Genomic DNA, 22,240 nt, shown 5'->3' with positions numbered 1-22,240 from the left:
TTAATAATACATAATTGCCAAAATAACGTGCCTCCTTCTCCTGATCAACTGGGATTCTCAAGTCAAGAAACGGTATGTTGAAAAGTCAGCAATCCTGGCAGTCAGAGATTAATCCGTGTTAAAAACGGACAGGATTTTCTTTTGCATGAGAAGACTCTTCACTTTATTAGTCTGTTAGACTATTGGCAGGGTTTCTGTCTTGTCAAAGCTGCGGAAGAAGATGTTGAGTTGGTTATTTATGGGTAGATTTTCTGTTCATCTCTGAAAGACAATGACCAAAATACCAAGGTAAGGGCAATCTCTGCAATTCTGCTGACAAATTCACCCCAGCCAAAAAAAAATAAAGCTCTTTTTGCACTGTCGTTACAACAATTTGCATATTTTTAGTATTATACTGGCAGTTAGAAGACCTGGTTGGGGGCAAAACCTTGCTGGAGAGTTTTCCAGACACGTGTACTTAGGATAGTCCTCCTGGTGAACGATTTATACACTACACACAAATTCTGCTGAGTTACACCCTGATTTCTATGACAGGGTATATTTTATAGGTCAAAAAAGCTAGAACAACGTCTTCCAAGTACTTTTCCTATATCTGTGATGCCTGAAATTAAGATGAGCCTTATGCTTTTAAAAAAAAAAGGTGAAGTGCTTTGTGGGTTTTGTATCTGCCAGTGGATTTAGGTTTAGTAGTACACACTACACTTTGGCAACCGTTAAGGAAAACAGATTCCAGTTGTACCACGTTTTGCTTAATTTATGTGAGCACTGGGAGAAAGGTAAAGGGGGAAAAAAACAACCTGGAGAGCAAATTTTTTTTTTTTTAATTTTCTTTTTTTTGCTGTTCTGACAATAAACTTGCCAAGTTTTAGAGGCTCCAGGGAGCACCTCCACACCCGAGCACAAGGAGCAGACAGACCCTGCTCGCCCCGGCCACCAGCGCTATGGATCTGCTGCGCATCCCTCGGCTGCAGAAAGCAATGGTGAGACTGGTCTGAGCGCCCATGGGGAATTCTCGGGTGATGGGGGAGCTCCTTGGCCGATCCCTGGGGACGAGCAGGGTCCCTGGGGCTTTTTGGGGGGGCTCCTTTGAGAAGCTCGCAGGACTGAGAGCAAGGAACGTGCAGGAATAGATGAAAATCACATCTCCATCTTTCCTAGGCTCCCACCAAGTGCTGACCTGCTAGCCTCGGGAGCCAGGTCATGTATTACTTGTTGAAATCGGGTATTACCTAATCAAGGCCCAACAGCTTTTATACGATGACACTCCTTACAAAGCAAAGCAAGTCCTAGAGAGCAGGCGTGGTTTTGCAGTTGATTCCCCCATCACACCCAGCCCAGCCGCCAGCAGCCAAACAAGGAAAAGTTCAAGTCTGAGGGAGTCCTTTGTCCAAGTTAGGAATAAAAATAAATTCGATAAGAGGAAACGTATGAGAGCTGTAACTTGGCTCCCACCTGCAGCTAGCTGCCCTGGCTGAGCTCGGAGCCCTCCATCCCTAGCAGAGCTCAAGGCCCATTAGGACCAATTCCCGTCTCTCTGAGTGCTATGTACCTTCAAGTCCATTTTCTCCCTGGTTTCTATTTTTAAAATTGCTGTAGCTTACAAGAGTATTTTGTTCTGTGCAGTGACAGGCTGTCATTTAGCCTGAATATGCCCCTTCCCTGTGATAAGTATCCCAGATAACTCACTAAACACACTGAGACTTTCCATAAAGGCTCACTGTAAGGCATGCTGTAGGTTTTCAACAGAGTCACCACGTCCCGCTACCTTCTACTGTCCCAGTGTCACCAGGGGAACCCCACGGATCATGAGAAAATATTCCCAGTAGAGGAGGACCAAAGCCCACTGGTCAACCAAAGGCAACATGGATTTAACCATCCCAAAACAAAGGAACTGACCTTGCAAACATCGACCACGGGGAAAGGATCACCCAGAGAGCATCGGCGTGGCAAGAAGGATGACCACAAACAACCGTCCTGAGGAATTCATTGTAACTTTAATTTTCACCATCAAAACCATCACCAGTTAAAAACCAAATGTCTTATTAAGCTTTATAGTACCAATCAATATAATGATTCAGTTTTCAGACATAGGCTGGGATAAAATGCAGATGGGAGGAACTGGAAATGTACTTCATTTCAACCTACTGGCTTTGAGAATCCCCAACGTCTCCAAACCCCCAGGTGCATTTCCACCCTTCCCCAGGTAATCCCGCAGCAAACCAGTGCTATAGCCCAGACTCCATCTCGCCTCGTAGCAAACCCCAGTACCACCGAGAAACTCTCAGGATACCAGGCATAATGTAAAGCACAAATCTGAGAGGTAAAGCAGCACAAACCTCAGTGCAATTTTATTTCATTAAATAAGTGGCATTTTTAATTTCTCTGCATGAAGCACATTAAAAAAAATAAAAATCTCAGTCAACAAATATGACAAAAAGATTCATGAACGGTATAAACAGAGTTCAATTAAGAAAGATTGCATTTTCTCCTAGCTGTGTGTTTAAGCTATACCTCATTATTTTTGTTATTTTTAATGTGCACCATATTTATTATAGTTTAAGTGATAAGATTTAAAATGCTCTACAAAACCAGTAGAAAAAAAAAAAAAAAAAAAACAAAAAAAGCAGCTTGCTAGTTTTGCTGGCTTGATAATACCTTTATAATGGCACGAGAAAAAAAAAAAAAAAAAACCAAACATCATTTCATGAACCCAATAGCATCTTATCTAAAATTCACCTTGGAGATTAGGATCAACTGTCGGACCAATTTTGCAGACTGCTTAGGAGCTGAGTGAGGAACAGCGGAGGGAGGGAAGAGGGAGAAGCACGCCCATTCATCGCTAAAAAATTCAATTTGAAAAGGTAGCAAAAGGAAAAACAAAGCAATATGTATAAATGAACCATTGTATAAAAACGCATATAATAATTCGCTGCAGCGAGCTACCGCAAATCACCCCGGCTGCCCCGTGGAACAGTTAATATTTTTGATAAACGGTCACAACTTTTGTCACCGTTCTGAGCGTGAACGATACGGCTCAGCCCCCCGCGGTGCTGCAGCCCCCCCTCAACCCGCCGCCGCACCCCCCTTCCCGTCCGAGGGGTCCCCGCTCTGCCCCAGAGCCGGCCGGCGGCCCCGCTCCCATTCTGCCGGGGGGGGTTCGAGTTTGGAGCCGGGATTGTGCTCGTCAGGGAAGTGCTGGTATGGGTTATGCTCATCAGGAGAGAGTCCTTCCGTATGTAAATAGGACGTGCGGGGTTACAGCACAGATGCACGCTCGGAAGCAAACACGGGCTTTATTCCACATACGTGCATTCATCAGAAACGCAGGCATATAATGCACATTTGAATAAACAATTATTATTTCACTAACAGATGGATTTCTCAGAGAGAGCAGCAGAAGCTTTCCTTGTCTCAAGCAGAACACTTTACAGAAGAGTTATCGGCCTCATTCCTCAGTGCTTTTGTGCTTAGAGGTATTTATTTTCTTCTGAAATGTAAGAAGATTCTTCCTGAGAAAATAAGCACAGGGTTTGGAGGCTTTTTTAATAACAGTTGGATTCTCTAGCAAAATATGTTTATCACGGGAGGGGAAAAAAAACCTGTATTTGTGATTTCCTTCATTTCTTCATGGATTTAATGCCCTTCACAGTTTACCATATCACAAAAATATTCCTACAGACGGAAAGCGCTGTTTTGAAGGCCTCCAGCCCGTTAGAGATCTCAACGTGTTGCGGCCGTGCTTCTGCAGCAGCCCTGGACATCCTCCGAAAAGTCCTTTCCCCATTGCCACCCCCCCAGCTCAGGAAACAACGTGAAAACAAGCTGCAGCTCCCCCAAGGCCGATGCCATCGTTGTCGCTGCAGATGGGTGGAAAATTAATTTTTTGGTTTCGACTCCCAGACCCCCCTACAGTGCACAACTCACTTTGCCTCGGACATTAACATTCGACTACGGGAAATGTTTTCAAGCACCCAGGACAGGCAGGGAGCTCCCAGCTGCCAAAGACCTGCTGGGGAGTCGAGAGATCAAAATAGCCTCTCCTAATTTCGAAAAATCCTTCACTGTAGTAGTGGCATATGCACCCAAAAAAGATGATCTCCTTTACGTTGCTAATAACCTGAGATTTTCTGTACTGCCGTCAGATAGAAAAACTACAAAACCACAAGAAGTTATTTAATTATTTTTTATTGTCAACATCATTTCTGCGCATTCAGGTACTACCGCAAAATTACCTTCTTCAAAAATCACTAAAACATCTCTATTAGTGCTGGATTTTACTTCTATAAAAATAACGACTCCCAGCCAAATTTGAGTTGACAGTTTCCCTTTAACTCTGATTTATTCCTGCCATTTTTTCATTAAATGAGATTTGGCCTTGATCCTACCTATTTGGACTCCATCTTGATGGGATCAGCATGGGAAAAAAAACTCCGGGCAGTTAGTCTTGTCTCTACAGCAGCAAGGCACTAGCACAATTAAAACTGGTGGTGATGCTCTCTAGGCTCTTATGAGCTGTCACTACATTCCAGACAACCGGAGAATTTATTAGCTTTCAGCCATCCATTAGATTAAGCTGTACCACCTTCTTTCATATCCATCTCGTCATTACGAGATGAATATGAGGAATGACTAAGTGCATCTCTGCGTACTTGACCCCAAAGATCCCAGAAATGGGGAACGCACCCATTTCCCCCAGGGAATAAATACACAGAAAAGCAAGCCACAACCTCAGCTGGTGTCAACTGTCAGAACTCCACTTCCCTCCGTCAGCGCTGAACTTGGCCCCAGCCATCCAGATTCGCTTTTTAAAATGGAATAAACCCAGCTATGCCCCGAGCCCTCGTTAACCAGGAATAGGTGGGGGGTCCTCTGGGAGGGCACGGACCCCCCGGCACCCTGGCACGAGGGCAGGCAGGGTGGGAAGGGTTGTCCCCACGGGTAGGGACAGACAGTGCCAGAGATACAGCAAGAGGGAAGGGCACGATAAGGAAGGTAACATTACTAATACTCCCGAGAGGCATTTATCAACTCCATTTTATACGCTACGGGAAGGTGGGGAGGCAACACAGGTTGTTCTGGCTGCATCAGCAGAGACGCGAGGTCTGAAGTTTGAAGTTTTATGGGGAGAGCAGCAGCAAGCGTTGGACACAGCCAGAATATGTGTTACAGCACAAGAGAGGCGGTTGTGGACCTGAGCCTCAAAGAAAATTCAAATGCTGAAAGCTGGGGAATCAATGGAGAATGTGACACAGTGAATACTGAACTCTGTGCTGTCCTTGAGCTACACAAGATACAGGCTGATACACGGGATTCAATCAAGTTGCCTTGGATTTTTTTTTTTTTTTTTTTAACATGGAAATTAAGTACTGAGATAACACTGTCACAACTCAGGATGAGCATCAGAAACTTATCAAACACATGGGGCCAGTTGAACTCACCCTGGGAAAAAAAAATGATCTTTGTTTCACTTTTAAATTAGAGAGTATGTGCGTATATCTATCCTCAGTGTTAAACAAAGTCTGTTACGCAGAGTCTTGTATTACTGGGATTAAACATTAGCGGCCTCTGATGCCATGAGTCACAACAAAAATGTTGATGAAGCTCACCAAGTCCTGTTTATCAAGCAGATGTACTTCAAAAGCAGCAAACACGTGGCTCTCCCAGGATAACGGGCCATATTCACAGCGAAAAGGGAATTTACCATCAGGCTTGTAGTCGCTCTAGTCGAGCTTTCTTTGGCAACAACAGAACTTTTAATAACTTGTCTATCTCAAGATGTCTAAAAATAAATCCATGTCCAAAAAAAAAAAAAAAGACAGATTTGTCACAAAAATAGTTTAGACACAGATTTCAAAAGTGAATTTGTGTCAATCCTGGCAGCACTTTCCTAGCCCTGGCTCTACCTGCAAGCAGCCGTGGCTGCTGCGTGGGCACAAACCGGGCTCCCGGGGTGCCCTCCCCCCCCAAAAAAAAAAAAATCTGGGCAGTTTCAGCACAATCACATCAGCTGTGGCACAACTGGCACCTCTGCGCCACCCAATTTGCATTTTATCTCTGATCTTGTATTAAGGAGCTCATTTGGTGGCGGTGGTGCTGGAAATAGAAGCCTGCCACAGCTCTTAAGGCCCAAATCCTCCATTCTCATGGAAGAAAATTTCCTGCTGTCCTGTTCTTTTTGGTATACTGAACATGCCAATAGCTGGAGACGACGACCCTGCAAAGATGTAAATTCCTCCTGTGTCGCCAAGTGCTGCAGTACATTTACAGAGCACTTGCACTCAGTTTGTACTGTGTGCAAAAATACCATGCATATAATTATGAGGCTGAATTTAATGACATTGAAACAAATCTCCATTCTGATGAATGCATAATTACTGTTATTAAAATATTTATGAAATAATAAATTTATTAGAAAATCTTCTGCATATGAGTTTGCAGAATGCTCAAATTCTAAAATGGCATCAGAGAAAACAAACTTTGCAAGGCACCGAACCCGAGCATTTCCTTTTGAGACAATGTGGGCACAAAGGTCTCCTGAGATCCTGAATCCTCTGTCCTCCCCATCAAAGTTACTGAATAGACAGAATTGGGATTTCATTATTTTCTTCATTTGGAAAATATTCAGTTCTTTAAACAAGGATTATTGGGGAAGCAAACTTCATGTGGGATTTTTGTTGGGTTGCTTTTTAACAGTCAGTCTAGCCTGGAAGTGCATCAATGGGACAAGACAGAATTGAAAATAACCACTGGTACCCACCCGGACTATTGGAAATTTAGGCTAACATCTCAAGCCTGAACCAGACAGAGATGGAGTTTCACAAGTCCCAGCTGGGTGCATGTTTATCTCATGGATAAATCTCTCCCACTAAAGCATTCAAAACCTCTAACTTTTTGTACCTAACTTCCAGCATGGAAGGTAGAGCAAAAGTCTTGCTTTAGGAAGATACCTACTGTGTCCTGTGTTGCACTTAAGCCTCACAGCCTGCTGTGAACAGTCAAAACAAAAGCAGGAAAGTTTCCAGCGAAGAAGATAAAAGCTGACTATTAAGAGACAGAAAAAAAAAAAGAAAAAAAAAAGAAAAAAAAAAAGAAAAAAAAAAGTATTTCATGGAAGTTACGGAATATTCTTCAGAAAAAGTTCATAAAAGAGGTTAGGCAAGCATCTGCGAGGACCAGCCTGGCTCTGCAGGTCACACCTCATGTCAGCGAGTCACCACGAGCATGGAGATCCACGGCTGAAGGGGCCACGCCGATACCCTCTGCCCCCCGAAAACGGGAGGGGACCACCCGCGGGGGCCAGAGAGGGGGGCCGAGGGGATGGTACCGGCACAAAGAGGTGCCTGACACTGTCCAAGAGAATCAGAGAGATCCCTGGCCGGCTTCCTGCCTTCCCACTGCCAGCCAGTGCTGGAGCATCCAAAGAAAACACTGGAAAACTGTGCTAAGATAAGTGTGTGTTTCCATCCTCTACAATCTTTGGATTTATAGTCTTATTTATGTATGGGCACTCTTCTAAGAAAAGGTGGGATTAGGGCCTTTGTGTAGGGCAGTACTAAATGGCTGCCGTAAAAAAAAAATGGTTTGCTACACCCTGCTCTCCGCCGCAGAAATGGGAAATCTCTAACGACGGAGGTGGAGATAGGGGTTTGTAATCAACCCACCCGAGGAGAACCTGGATCAGAGTCATTTTTCAGGACAGCTCCAGCTTAAGGTTTTGGCTTTGTCAGCAGTTGTTATACCCGCAAGTGAAAAGCCAAAAACAGCTGTAAAACTGTAAGAGCAAGATCTAAGGGCGTTTCTACGGCAGGCGGGGGAGCACGGGGACCGCACCAAAGCCAGGTCCCGATTATCTGGCTTTTGAACTGAAAGCAGTGAAACAGCTCCAGCAAGGCATTGCCCTTGGGTTAAAGCGAGCAGCCCTGGCGCCGGTCACCCGCCGGCGGGGCTGGGTCCCCCCTGGGATTCCTGTTGTCACCTCCTGGCACTGATCCGGGCTGTGCCCCTACTGCGCTTGACCTGGGCCGCTTCCCCTCCCGGGGCGACGTGCTGCGCAGTGACCACCCTCAGCTCCTCCACCCCGACCTCGACTCTCCCTGTGATCCGTCAGAGCAGAGACCAAGGCGGCGGGCACGTGCCACGAAGGAAAGAGCCACCGCGGCCCCTGTTGTCCATCCCTCCCGCCCACGCCAGGGTCCGGAAAGCCGCCCCAGCTGCTGCCGGGAGGAGGTGGAGAGCTGGTCCCACAGAGCATCCTCCTTCCAGCACCCCCTCGCCCTGCCCCAGCCGCACGCCGACCTCCCCACGCTCTTCCTCCTGTTTTCCACCACGGTTTCTGCCTCTCCTCCCTTCACTCGCTTCCCGGGTAGGAGCCAAGCCTGCCCACAACCCGTTGGCTGGACTGCTGAAAGGCGGCTCCGCGCGACCAAAACACGTCTTTTCTCTATTAACGCCACGTCACAGATTCTTCTGAGTCCTAACGTCATCACGGTGCGAGACAGGCAGAATCGAAAAGCCAAACAAGCCGGCGACGCGGCTGTCGGCACGCGGGCAGCAGCGGCAGCCAGCGAAAGCGGAGGCGGGCGCCGTCCCGCCCTCGCCCACCACAGCCCTCCCCTTCCCACCCTCATCCCGCAGCAAGACCTTAAAAGACAGGCCGCTTCCACTGGCACCATAAATATCTACCAAAAAACCCCGCTGTATATATGGAAGTAGATCTATATTTATGTATATAGCTATAAAAAACACGCCTACACACACAAACATATTCATCGCCGTTAAGCAGAACCATCATCGGAATGAAATCTTGCAATCTAAGACCGCTCCTAAGCGTCCCCTCCACCCCCACGGGTCAGGCAATCCTTTTAACAAAAACAGAGCTATTTGATGCGCCCTACATCCGAGAAGATTTTTAGCCGTGCCACCCCGGGCAGCGCACGGCACGCGGGAGGGAAGGCCTGCCCAGTTTGCCTTCTCCTCCCATTTAAATCAGAAGCCAGGGAGCGGGAGCGCTTGACACGATCTCAACGCAAGGAGGAAGGCGATCTCTAACCCGGGGGCGCTTCACGGGGCTTTGGGCGTGTTTTGCCAAGTTCATTTCAAAGAACGTGGAAGCGAGGCGGGTGGCCTGCATGACCCCGTCAGCCGAGGAGCGGGAGGATATACACACCGGGCAACACGCTGGCGTTCATACAGCGTGCTGACGCCTCCCCCGAACACCCCAAGCGACACAGCAGGAGCATCACTTCTCACAACGCCGACTAAATTAGAGGGAAGTTGGGCAATGCTGCTGGAGTTACGGTTTCTCTGGCAACGCAGCACCCCTTGCCGGATTTTCTCAAAGAGAGGCACTTGCCCCCGGGGAGAAGGAGCGAGGCCCCGATGCGTCTCGTAGGCGTCCTCGGGGCGCACCGTCCTGCACCCTGCCGCCCAGTCTGTGGGTGCTCAGCACCGGCGAGGGGGTTTTGGTACAAAACATGGCACACGGGAGCCCGGACACCCCATCTCCATACCGGCACCCGCTCCATCGCGCCCAGCAGCCCCACTCCGAGCAAAAAAAAAAAAAAAATAAAAATTAAAAAAAAAAAATTCATGGCAACCTCCGCTGTGCTGTCTCGGCAGGGGTGGCACGGTGGCCTTGTGACACAGGGCAACTAAAGAGCTTTTAGATCGTTCCTACATACCAACTGCTGTCATCTGAAGTCTCTCTCTTCCCAGCATAGTACAATCGCACGGAAGGACTATGCTAGAGCTGCGGGGGTGAGAGTTCCTCCAGCAAGGTGACAGGTGTGGTGGCTGTGCACGGGTGAGCGGGGACCTGGGGCAGGGCAGGGCCACTGTATTTTAGCGGTCCATGACAGGACCACGCTTTATTCTCAGCTAAATTGGGGGTGATTCAAAATACCTCTACTGCCTGCAGCAGAAGGGCTCTATAGGACCTGGTGAATCATCGGTAACGAGGAAGGCTTTAGAAATATTTGTTCTTCTTCAGATTTCTCTCTGCCTGGATACTCCACCACGCTAATGACCTGACTATATTGGATTCCACGCTCTCCAAATGGCCTTAATTACATGCTTCGTATCTTCCAATATTATGATAAAATTCATCATAGTCCTATGTCTGGGACAGTCAGCATTGTCACTCATTGAGATTAATTTGAATATCACTATAAATAGCAATAACAACATCTGATATTACGATGCAGAGTACTGTTCTGGATGGTTTTAATGCCTCCAAGCAAAACTCATTTAATAGAATAAAATACGGAATATAGTACATGTAGTTTTACAGTATTAGCGTTATGAGATTCAAAACCAGATCAATATTTCTTTCATAAAAATTAATGCCTTAAAATGATCCCTCCATTTGTCATTCCGAAGAGGTCACCTTATCTCATTTCAAAGAGTAGAGTGGGAATTGCATGAAAGTACCCGCGGCATGTCTGCTTTCACAGTACAAGCTGCCAGGTTCCAGCAAGCCCCTGCAATGCCCCCACTCCAGCCCCAATTATTTGCTGATCCTCTCACATAAGCACCATCGTCCCTCTCTGTCTCTCCCCACGGGCGAGCATCCCTCTCCTGGCAGAGCCAGTCGTCTTCCCCAAGACTCTTTGCAGCCCCCTTCTACCCAACAGCTACAGAGACACACTCAAAAATAAGAGTAAGAGCCAAGATTGTTGCTAACATTGAATTAGGCCTCGTCAGGAGAATAAATTTTACCTCCAAAACACTGTGTTCCAGAAGAACATATCCATAGCACCTCCAACATGCCATTAGTAACTCCACATGGAAACCTGTGAATTCTGAAGCGAGGATTTTCCTTTTCTTTTGATTCATACAGAGGAAATAAGATTCCACATCTTATAGCCCAACATTTCAACAACAGTGCGGTAGAGCGGCACGGCTCAGCTTGTTGACACGTATTTAGGTGTGTCAGTAGCAATGAGGAGAAATATTTAGAAACTGATAAAAATGAAAGCTTGCTGAGAAACACAAAAGCCGTTTTTTGAAAAGAGGCAAAGAACTGAAGTTCACTGTTTCTTATTTTTAAGATTTTGTTAAGTTGTCTATATGAGTTTAACTGAAAAATGTATAGGTTGCCTCAAATATCTTTTAAAAATGAATCACTACTCCACTTCCTAAAGCCAGTATTGTCTTATTAAAAGTTAGAAGAGGAACATGCAATAAACTGGTAATGAGTTCAAAATATATTAGCATCCAGAGAAAAACAGAGTTAAAGTATGTTAGTTTTCTTCCCCAATACCCACGAAAACCCAAGGGTCCCCCATGGCAGGTACGCTGCGGTAAATTAAATTGACCGTTGAATAACATCTCATGACATCAAGGTCAGCAGGAAGATCTCGGCGTGAATCTTTGGCTTGGCACCCAGAACCTATACAAATGGAAATCTATGGGCCGGTATCCCCTATTCCTGCAGGAAGCTTAAACAAACGAGAGGTAGGAGCGATCAGTTTGCAAATACTTTTGCTGCAGAGTGAAGGAGTTTATAGAAGCTGATCAGCTGCGCGGCAGAAAATTAGTGAAAAAACCAAACACTTAAGAAGCATCTCTTGAAATCACGAGCTTATGCGCGCTGTAGAGCGATTCTCAGGCGGCCGCATCCTTCTTCCCCGGGCCCCTGGTGCAAACCCAGCAGCAGCAAGCAGTTTGGCAAATTGGGGCTCCTCACCCGGGGGGCCCCGCGAAACCCACGCCCCTCTCGAAGGAAAAAGCAGCATCCAACTTGGGGCTGCACTTTTAAGCTGCACTCCCTCCCGAATAACCGCATCTCTACCGGCTTCATCGGGTCCAGAGCAGAAGGCGGGATTGCAACGTCCATCTTTCTCACTTAGCCCAAAGGTGGCTGCAGAAGAAAATACAGCCAGAAGCCCCTGAGGGAGGTAAGGGAAGATTCAATTTACACTCCCAATCTCATTGTGCTTTTCTATCCCACACCAGTTTCTAAAAAGTTCCCCGAAGGGGCTTGGTAACGCAGCCCTATGGGCAGCAAGACCCATCACGGATAGAAGCAAAAAGGTATTTAGACAAGAAAGAAGGATTGCTGACTGACCATTTAAAATTGCATCCACAGAGGACAGAAACCTGAAGCAGTAATTAGTTCATTATTAAAGTTTGTAATGAGAAGTCTGCAGTTCTAAGGGAGTCCAAAAATTAGGTTCCCAGTACAAAAAAAAAAAAAAAAAAAATCAGTGTGCTGATCTTCCCCACATTGCATGGTTCTACTCCCAGAAAATATGAAACAGACTGAAACATCTGACAATTTTTTTTTTCAACATGGTTATTGAATTTCATGGAGTTAAATTTGTAAGGAAAGCTACGACACTCTGAAGTAACAATATTTTTTACAATGCAAAACTAGCAGCCTAAAAACATATTGCCTTGAACTCCCTGATGCATTTGGAAACAGCTTCCCAAATTGTTCCTGGTTTATTTTTAGAACAGATATTTCATTTACAATCGGCATACTATTTATTGGCACACTCTAATAGAATTGCATTTTGAAAAAGTCACTGTGTTTGACGTACTTGAATATTCATGCACTTCTGCCTCCACGGTCCACCGCACGTTACGTGACCCCTTCTGTTGCGTTGACCCGAGGCCCCGCAGCGCAAGCAGAGGCTCTTGGTGCGGGGCAGCTCCCCCCCCACCCCCCAGCTCCCAAAGCCCCCAGCCAGGCCAGGGATGGGGCACAACCCCCGGAGAGGAGGGGGTCGGAAGGGACCGCCTGCATCCCCTGAACTCCTGGCAGGGCGCTCGCATCCCCGCTTCCGAAGGGCGATGAAGTGAAATAGCAGAGAGATGTGGACCAGTTCGAGCCCTCCCCCAGGGCAGCCCCTGCCAACCTGGGGGGGGAGCTCGTCTGCGTTGGCATCCAAAGGGACCCCGACACCCGGCCGCGCTCCGGCGCGCCTCAGCGCGGGGTCTGACTCGCTCCTGACGCCGGGACCTCGGGACGCTCTTGACCCCTTTTCCCGGAGGTGACTCACGGAAGGTCCCCCACGAAGTTCGCGGCAATGACGTTTACCGAGCTCGGGTGTAAAATCCTCCACCCCCCCTGCTCCTCTAAACCCCACGCTTGTGCCGGGCAGTCGCACCTCTCATTAGGTCTCATTTCGGAAGAGAAATCCTCACGCACTCGGCCTCAGGAGACACACAGCCCTTGCTGGCAATTCCAGCGCCCGCCGCCAGCGCATCGGCATGTCCCGGGTGACTCGGAGCCAGTGGCCACCCCCCCCCCCTCACTCCCCCCCAACTGCACCCGAGCCTCAGCAGCCCCGACAGCTTCGCTCCATCGGCGTGAGCACATCAGGCCGAAGCAGGCAGGGTCAAGCATCACGGCTTCCCCTCACTCCAGCACCAGCGGGAACTCGGTGCCATCCCACGGCTCCGGGGAGAATCCCCCCCCCACACCCCAATTAATCCCATCATCTTTTCTCAAAGCTGAAATTCAAGGATACGTGGGGTAAGAGATGCAGAGGCAAGGGGAAAGACTTTTGCTTTCACCACACAGGAAAAAACCCAAGCCTAATCTAGAGCCATCACTTTTTTTTTTTTTTTTTTTTTTTTTTTTCAAAAAGAAAGCTGCAACAAAACTTCAAACAGTAATTACATGGATGAATTCAAACCAGAGGACCTCGGTACCATTTTCCCCTGCTGAGCCACCTGTAGGCACTCGCTGAAGATGCTCCCAAACCTCTGTGCTGGATTGGGAACGGGCGGGTGAGCTGCATGGAGAGGTAGCGTGACCAGAAGAGAGGAAGATGACTAGCTGAGATCTCACCCATCCTGGAGAGAAAGCCCCTTCAGCATCAGTAGCTGGCTGAGGGAACCCCGCTGTGCTCTGTATGAGCTACAGATATCTATTTTCTCCCTACACTAAGGTAGAGTACAAATACTTCTCTTCCAAGATACTGACAGAGAAATGTAAACACCCATACGATTTCTTTTGCAGAGGCCTCCACAGATGGAAAGAGTTCTCATCTACAGGATGTTTGGGAAAAGCCAGTTTGGGGATGAAAAGCAATGTTGGAGAGCCATTCCCCCACCCTCACCACGCCGCCCCGGGCAGCAAAACCTATCGTGACCCAGGAGAAGTGAGCTGGCTGCAACAGCTCATGCATTTGAGAAAGTATTTATATTAACAAGTGTTTTGTGGTTGGGTAGTTGGTTGGGTTTTTTTTTTTCTTTCCAATAACTTAAAAGCTTCTCACCCACCCTCACGCAACAGTGCTTCGTTGCTTAATCGGTCCAGCTCTCCTCCTCTCTCTTAAAATAGTTCTTTCTTTTTTATTTCTCTCGGGCTGGGACATATTCTGAACTGCTTTTTGAGGGGGGAGAGGACAATAAGGAATAGTTTTATTGCATGAAAAATCCATGTAAAGAAGGCAGGACTGAGCTGTAAAATCCAGTAAAATCTCTCGCAGTATGTACCCATTCCTGCTTTCTGGAGGATTTGGTTAAAAAGCAATTTTGAACAGATGCTTAGTCACAATACATTAAAATGTTTAGATCTATATAATAAATCTCTCTACATGCAGAAACTGCCCAAAATTCTTATTTCCTGCAAACTCCATTACGTAATGTATCACCAAAGATTTTGCAGGTATTGTGGCACTATACAAAAGGCTCCCGGTGCCCAGGATTTCCTTCCGAGCGAGACCTCTGCACAGAGCGCCCAGGCTTTGCTCTCGAACGAGGTTCAGCATAAAACAGCTGGCTAATTCCAATCCACAGGCTGGGGGGGGGAAGTCTACGGCAGATCCGCGTCTGCTGAACCGGTACTTCAGCAGAACTTCAGCACCGCTCGCGTCCCTCCGAGCTCCTCGGCTCCAGCTCAAGCAGAACATGAGATCATCTGTTTTGCAGCCCAGGAAGGGGTGTTTGTAATGCAAGAAGTCTCGAGCAGAAATAAGTACAGCGTACCCAGACGGTGCCAAGCCTGCTCGCGCACACGAGCGAGGCTGCTTCCTCAGCGGGAGCGTTTCAGGAGGAAAACCCGCATGTTCAAGCCGCACGAATTGTCAGGGATTCAGCACACCGCTGAATCCAGGAGCGATACAAGTTGCATTTTAATTTGCCAAGAGGGGGAGGCGAGCATGGAAGATAAAACCAGACCCTTAGTGGGGGGGTTTTGGGTGGGTTTTTTTTTTTTTGTTTGTGTGTGGTTTGGTTTTTTTTTTTTTTTTTTTTTGTGTGTGTGTTTTGGGTTAGTTTGGTTTTTTGTTTTTTTTGTTTTTTTTTTTTCCTCGGGAAAATGGAGAGGACCGAGCCCGGCTGGGCAGTGCAAAGGGCAGCAATGGGAGAAGGCGCATCGCTCCGTTTGTCTTGCACGCGACGGCCGTGCCGGGCACCGACAGCCAGATGGGAACAAGGAGTAAAGAGGGTTGCTGACAGCAGTGAGTGGCTTTGCCATGAAAACCTCACAAGTTTCCAGCTGGGAAAAGCGGGGGATCTCTCCGCCCGCTGCACAAAAATAAAAATACTCCCCCCACCCCCCCAACCACCACCTTCCGCATGCGAAGGCGTAGGATAGGAAGCGAGAAACTCCGCTGCTCACGATGCATCTGGTGGCGGTTCTGGCGCTGTCGCTGCGCCCGCGATCGCTGCCGAGGAGCCCCCGGTGCTCGCTGCCGGGCCCGGGGGGCTTCACCCAGCGCCCCGGCCTCGGGGGGACACCCCCCTCACCCCCCCCCTCGCCTTGCCGGGGGACCAAAGCCCGGCCAGCTGCCGGGTTTGGGGCGCTGGAGAAGGGCAGGAGGATGCAGCCGGGACACACACACACACACACACAAACACACGGCTGTCCGTGTCCCGACAGCCGGCGAGGCTGAGCCCGGGGAAGGTGGAAGGGGGGGTAGCGGGGTGGTCGGTTTGGGCGGGGGGGGGGGGGGGGGAGGGGGGAGCGGAACGGGGCGGGCGCTGCAGCGCATCTCCCGCGCACCCACGCACGGTTTAACCCGGCGGCTCCGCTCCGTCCCTCGGCGCTCGCCGGGAGCCGCCCGAGCCTCGGCCGGCAGCGCGGAGCAGCGCGGAGCAGCGCGGAGCAGCGCGGAGCAGCGCGGAGTTCCCTGCCCAGCCGCCCCCGGCTCACCCCCCCCCACCCCCCCACCCCCCTCCGCCGACGGCCGCGCTCCCCTTCCCCTCGGGCCAGCCGCGGCTCCGGGCTGACTCCGCACCCCGCGGAAGGGCAGAGGGGGCTCGGCCCCGCTCTCAGGTGCCCGGAGTTGCCCAGCGGAGACCCGACCCCCCCCCCCCCCTCCCCCCCGGGCCGGGGGCGGCTGCGGCGCTGCCAGCACCCTGCCCTCGCACAGCGCGGAAATTTCATGCGCGAAACCCGTCCCGGCCGTGCCCCCGCGTCTCTGCCGAGCCATATTTCTCTCTCTAAAGCAAATCCATCTCGATCATCGTCTTTTTTTTTTTTTATTATTTTATTTTTTCTCCCCCCCCCCCTCCCCCCGCCCCCTCCTTTCCCTTCACGGATTGCTTCTTGCAAACGGGGCGATAAATCCAGAAAGTGCCACGCAGCGTGGAGAAGAGAGAAGGGGGAGGATGCTGAACCAGAGAGGGTGGCTGGGAGGGGAGCAGGATGCTCCGGAGGGGAGGCAAACGAAGCACCTGAAGGGGCACGAAGGGAGTTGGCGGCCGCGGGAGCTTCCACCGCCCGTCCCCGGCGGCTGAGCCCCGCGGCCCGGCCCGGGATGGAGCCCCGCGACCCGCCCGGCCCGCAGCCCTACCTGGAAGAGCCGGAGGATGTTCGCCACCATAATGGACACCGAACTTCCCGACGCCCCGATCACTCCAACTACTTTTTCCGGCTTGACGAAGACGGGCGGCTCCCCGTTGGTGCACCTCACGTCGGAGGTGTCCTTTTGGATGAGAGCCTGGACGAAGGTGAGGGACTGCTCCAGCGCGTAGGTGTCGCGGGAGCAAGTGTCCAGGATGCGAGCGCCCAGCGTGACATTGGGCAGCAGGTCCGGGTCGCTGTTGATCTGGTCCAGGGCGTAGAGCATCGCCTCCAGCCTGTGGATGCCGTTCTCCTTTTTGATGTCCCCGCAGGGCACGCCCGGGGGGCCCTTGGCGTGGACGGGGAAGAGGCCGCCGAGGGTGATGTCCCCCTCCAGCCGGATGGAGTGGGGCGCGTACATCTCCTGCCCCAGGGCCGCCTCCGAGAGCAGGAACTCCAGCAGGCAGCAGGGCAACTTCAGCAGGGTCAGGAGCCGCAGGAGCTCGCCCAGCCGGACCATGGTGGCTCCGCCCGGGCGCTGCCCCGCGCTCCCGCCCGCCTTCATCCAGCCCGGAGCGGGAGGAAGGAAAGGGGAGAAGAAGGGGTGGGAAGGGGGTGGGGGGGGGGGGGGTGGGGGAAGGTGGGGGGGTGGGGACCGGGATGGGGTTGGGGGGAAAGGGGAAAAGGGGAAGGAAAGGGGGGGGGTTTCGGTTGCTCCCGCCCGCCCTGGCCGCGCACGGCTCCGCCGCGCTCCGCGGCAGCTCGGCACTGGGGGAGCCGCGCCGAGCCGCTACCGCTTTAAATGGTGGCCGGGCCTCTCCGCCCCCTCCGCCGCCCCGCCCGCCGCTGCGCAGGATGCGGCCGCGCCGAGCCCGGGGCTGGTGATGGAGCCGGGGAGAGAAGCGGGGGGGGGGGGGGGGGCTGGCCCCGGGGAACGGCGAGGGGGGGGGCTACAGGTTAGGGGGGGTGCGGACCCCCCCCCCCCCGGAGCCGCGCAGGGGGAGAAGCGGGGCAGCCGCGCTCCGCGGAGCGGGAGGGATGCGCGCCTGGGTGAGGTGAGGGGACACGCACACACACACGCACACACACACGCCTGCTCAGCCCCGCTGGAGCATCCTCCTCCTCCTCCTCCTCCTCTTCCTCCCGGCGGGGCAGCGGAGCGGAGCTGGCGGGGTCGTGTCCCCTCCTCGCCCCCCCACCCCAACCCCTCCCGGCCCCCCTCCGCGGGCAGCGGGGCGGCCGCGGGTTTCCGCGGGTGCGTAGAGCCAGCGCGCCGGAGCCCGCCGCCCGAGAGCTGGAGCATGCCAGCAAGGCTCTCGCATCGAAACCCGTAATCCGGATTTTTGACATAGAAAAAGAGATCCTCCTCCCCGCTAAGGTGGATACCAATGGAGCCGGTGAGGAGGAGGAGGAGGAGTTTGGCTGTAACCCCATACTCCCAAAACCGAAGTAATGCGGCTGATGTTCTATTTTAAGATCCCCAGACCCATTTTTGTTCGGCACACAGAGATCGCCAGGATGCTGGAACACCCCGCGTTTGTTCCCTTCATCCCAAAACTGCACTACCCGAAGAGGCTCCACCTGTTGCCATTCCCTGCTGACCAGCAAATCCATGTCACGTCCCCAGATCCAGGGTAGTGCAAAACACAGCTCCGACACCTGGTTCCCGCCAGACCGAGCGCATTTTTTGGAGACAACCTTTAATTCCTCCTTCATAAACACCAGCTGAAGTGTAGCTGCGGTTCGGCGTTTGGCCCCTAACACGCACGGGACCAGCGGCACTGGGTGCGTGGTGGTTCCACCTCCCCTGCTGCAAGCCTTACCCCCCCAAGAGACAGCTACAGAGACCGCTTCATTTCCAACATATTGTATTTCACTGAAGTCAGAGTAACACAACTGTTACTGTTGTAACAGTAAAAAACATCAGTAAAAACTGATGTTTTTTACCCATTTCAGCCTGGCCAAGTTTTATCTTCCAGCACTGCAACATTGCAGCGCGACTGGTCTGGCAGCCTGAAGTGGGGGGGCTTTGCTGGGCAGGTCTTGACTGAGATGGAGCTGGCTCGGGGTTAGTGACACAGCTACAATAATTATTAAGGCATTTGAAAAAGCTCTGCAGTTTTAAAATTGTACCCTTAGCATATTTTTCAACTTTTTTTTTTTTTTTTTCTTTCCCTTGTACGTTGGTTCTCTGTGTGCGCTTGTATTGGGCAGAAGTCACTCCAACCAAGGTTTCCAAACCGGTGCTGTTCGAACATCGCCACAACCAGAGAAGGCATATGGAAGTTCTTTGGTGAAAGGGGATGTTTGGAGAGCAGCAGGAGAACTGGACAGACATAGCAGGTTGGAGGATTTTGCAGTAAGGCCAGGGTACAACAAGCACAAACAGCAATAAAAGCAGCTGGAGTTCCCCACTAGAAATTATAATTTGGGAGCTTGGAACCAAAATTTAGGTTTTTTTTTCATGGACGGAAAACATCATGAGAGATTATTTCATTGTAATTTGGGGATCGTGAGCCAGCTTGTGGCATCACCCGGGGCCTTGTTTATCATTTTGGTTCATCACTGGATGAAAGCTCAGCTCCTCTTTCCCGACAAACCCCCGCTTGACCAGCACCATCACGCTGCGAGTGGGAAGTTCACGTGCAGGATGAGGCCCCGGGGCAGGTCCCACACTCTGGGCACTTGGCTGCTGCCTCCCCACACCCCCAGGATCAGGCCCCCGCTCCCCTTCCAGCCTCTAGCAGTCAGCCCACAGCTTCACCAGTGCCCATTTGCCGTCCCTCCTGCTCACACACACCTTAACTCTTTACACCAGTTCATCCCCTGCCCAAGCGTGATTTCCTTCTCCGCTATTCCCCGGTAACATCAGCTCCATCCCCTTCGACACCTGAACGGGCGCCGTTAAAGTGTAAAGCTCTTCAGCGTTTATTTACCTCTTGCCCACTTACAGCTCCTCTTTGAGAGTCTTAGCTGTATTTATTGTTATTAAAAAATCTGACTCTAGTGGTTGGAGAGAAGAGTTTGCAAGCATGACTCAAGTTTGCCTTAAGTGCTCATGATTCAGAAAGGCTGGAAATATAAATCACCTTTTCTAATAAATCTCATTGTTTTGCAGGAAGCTATAATTTTGAAAGCTTCCTGTTGTTTGTTGTGTTTTTTGTTGTTTTGTTGTTTGCTTTTTTTTTTTTTTTTAATTTTATTTTTTCCCCTTTGGGCAAACCCACAGTTAAATTCAACATGTTTATCCTCTCAAAATTACAGAAACCCCATCTGCTGTCTACCTCACCCTCCTTTTCCTCACACTCTGATTTACCTAAACAATTAGCCTGCGTATTCCACACCAGATTCCCTAAGGGAACATAGGCAATGACACAGTTGATCGCGGCGGACCCGGGGTCCAGCCTGGCCCAGTATCTGTCTCAGAATAACAGCAGACATGTCAGGAGAAAAGGCAGGAGCTCTGCAGCATGCAGATGTCTTTAATCTGTCCCCACCATAAGTCTCATCCTGGTCTCTCATATATAGAAATTGGTTTAAGCCCTGAAGCATGAAAAATTATTCTAATTACATTACCAAAATTGATATAGTTAATCATTACCCTGAATATTCTTGATATCCATAAAAGTTCCCAGTCCCTCTTCCGCTTTTGCTAAGTACTTGGCTTCAGTGGCCTCCTGTGAGTACGAGCACCACTGTTTTATTGGATATCGCCTGCAAAAAACCTGTTTATCAATTTCCTGCTTTTTAAGTTTAACTCTTAAAATAGCCTGTAATCTCCCTTTCATCGTACCTGATCTCCATCCACTGTGTGCAGTCAGCTACCTACATTCAATCTGGCCCTCTCAGACAAGAAACTAAATATAATAGCCTGTGCATCTGTCACTGCCATATTTTACTTGGAAGAAGCATTTCATTTTGCTTTGGATTACTGAATACCTGGAGGTGAGACAACTCTGACTAAATACCACGGTGAGCGTATCACACCTGCGCCGCGTAACAGCCCGTATCCTACTGAACCTAAAAAAAATCCTCCCCTCCCTGACACTAAGTGGATTCAACAAGCAGTTCCTAAGGAAAAATGACATTACGTCCACTCGAAAGTGAACTCACCCACTCCATCAGTGAGAATTTTGAGTTAAGACATACTAAATCACATCGAAGCGATAGCCCTAATCTGAAATGACTCTCAGAAAGCCAACGTTATTACAGTAAAACAACATTTCGTGTATTTAATGGGAATATTGGCAGAAGCATGTGGGAATGGTGGGAAAGTTGTTGCAGTGTGATTTTCTGTATTTCGCTTCACGATTGGTCCTTCCTTTACCAAACCAAATTCCCAGCAGAGGCCACGTGCTGTAGGACCTGGCACCCCGACGCCCACCCGTGTCCCTGGCACCCACGGGGACGCTTCCACTGCCTGCACGCCTTGCGGTGCTGGGGACACGCTCCGTCTCCCCCCACACCCTCCCAACCACCCCACCCCCCACCCCGGTGAAGGTTTGCTTCGCAAAAAAACCCCAAACAAACCACAAAGCAAAACAAAACTTCACCCGGAAAAAAAAAAAAATAAAAATCCCAAGCCTGATCTTTTTAGCAAGAGAATTTGTTTAGAAATAAACAGTGGTTAAACACATCCAAAAGTATACTCAACAACATTTCTTAACTTGTCTGTCAAATAAGATGGTGGATTCAGCCAAATTGCTAATGGATAAGCAAAGACTTTGCCAGAAAGAAATCAGCATCATAGCTGGCATCCTTCGGGGGAGAGACGCAATTTCCATCGCAGGAGGATCTTACCCGCATCTACTTTCAAAGATGCTGTGTGATTAAACATTGCTTTTATGTGGGCAACTGGCAGAGTGAACACAGAAATCGTGTTATAACCGACCAGTGGAAACAAAACAAAGAGCAATGGACTAGCAGAAAGGAGAAATGAAACAATATTTCAAATTTTGGTAATGTAGCGTGACGCTACCGTGCACAGTTGGAGGTCATTTTGAACAACTGTAATGGACATGGTACAAGCAATTAATTTGTTGGGTGAAGTCAGTGTTAGGATGGAAGCCAGAGCTCCTGCTTATCTGGTGTTCAGAAAATAATGAATTTTTGGAGCAGAGGCCAGTGGAAAACTCTGATCCTTAACTCAGTGCTTTGCTGTTGCTGTTTACAAAGAGAAGGTGTCAGTGTGGCTCTGGTTTCCAGGGAGGACAAGGAACAGCAAATTCTCATCGAGGATATAGTAGCTCGGATCTCTTGCTCCATCTTAATTTATCTAAGGTAAAGTTTACTTTTATATTTATATCTTATTATAAATTAGCGAATTATAAATTATTAAAGTGTATTATACAAGATAAATAAATTATAATTCATAATACCTAGTAAGTTAGAAAATCTACAATACACGTTACGGATTGTTCCCAAGCCTATGAAGAAAAAAAATGCAATGAGTACTTTGTGCTAAACCGCAAAGTATCTGGGCCAGGTTCTCTGTTGCAA

The 22,240-nt window shown here is 49.7% G+C and overlaps 1 protein-coding gene across 5 annotated transcripts in view; it reads right to left on the bottom strand.

Annotated features, from left to right (window-relative positions):
* GRM7 (glutamate metabotropic receptor 7) overlaps positions 1-17,405 on the bottom strand; it is a 303,547-nt gene extending 286,142 nt beyond the window's left edge. For 3 of the 5 annotated variants that reach the window (XM_032995412.2, XM_032995409.2, XM_032995410.2), the window contains exon 1: positions 16,752-17,405. In XM_032995412.2, the coding sequence (XP_032851303.2) occupies positions 16,752-17,306 (555 nt within the window). In that variant the 5' untranslated portion in view covers positions 17,307-17,405. The remainder of the gene's footprint in view (positions 1-16,751) is intronic. The other 2 variants (XM_032995414.2, XM_032995413.2) reach the window with 2 other exon arrangements.
* Positions 17,406-22,240: the final 4,835 nt, after the last annotated feature.

This window comes from Tyto alba, unplaced genomic scaffold (assembly GCF_018691265.1).
Source record: "Tyto alba isolate M040663 unplaced genomic scaffold, T.alba_DEE_v4.0 Super-Scaffold_3, whole genome shotgun sequence".
Lineage (NCBI taxonomy): Eukaryota > Metazoa > Chordata > Aves > Strigiformes > Tytonidae > Tyto > Tyto alba.
This window is presented reverse-complemented; position numbering and strand designations above follow the sequence as displayed.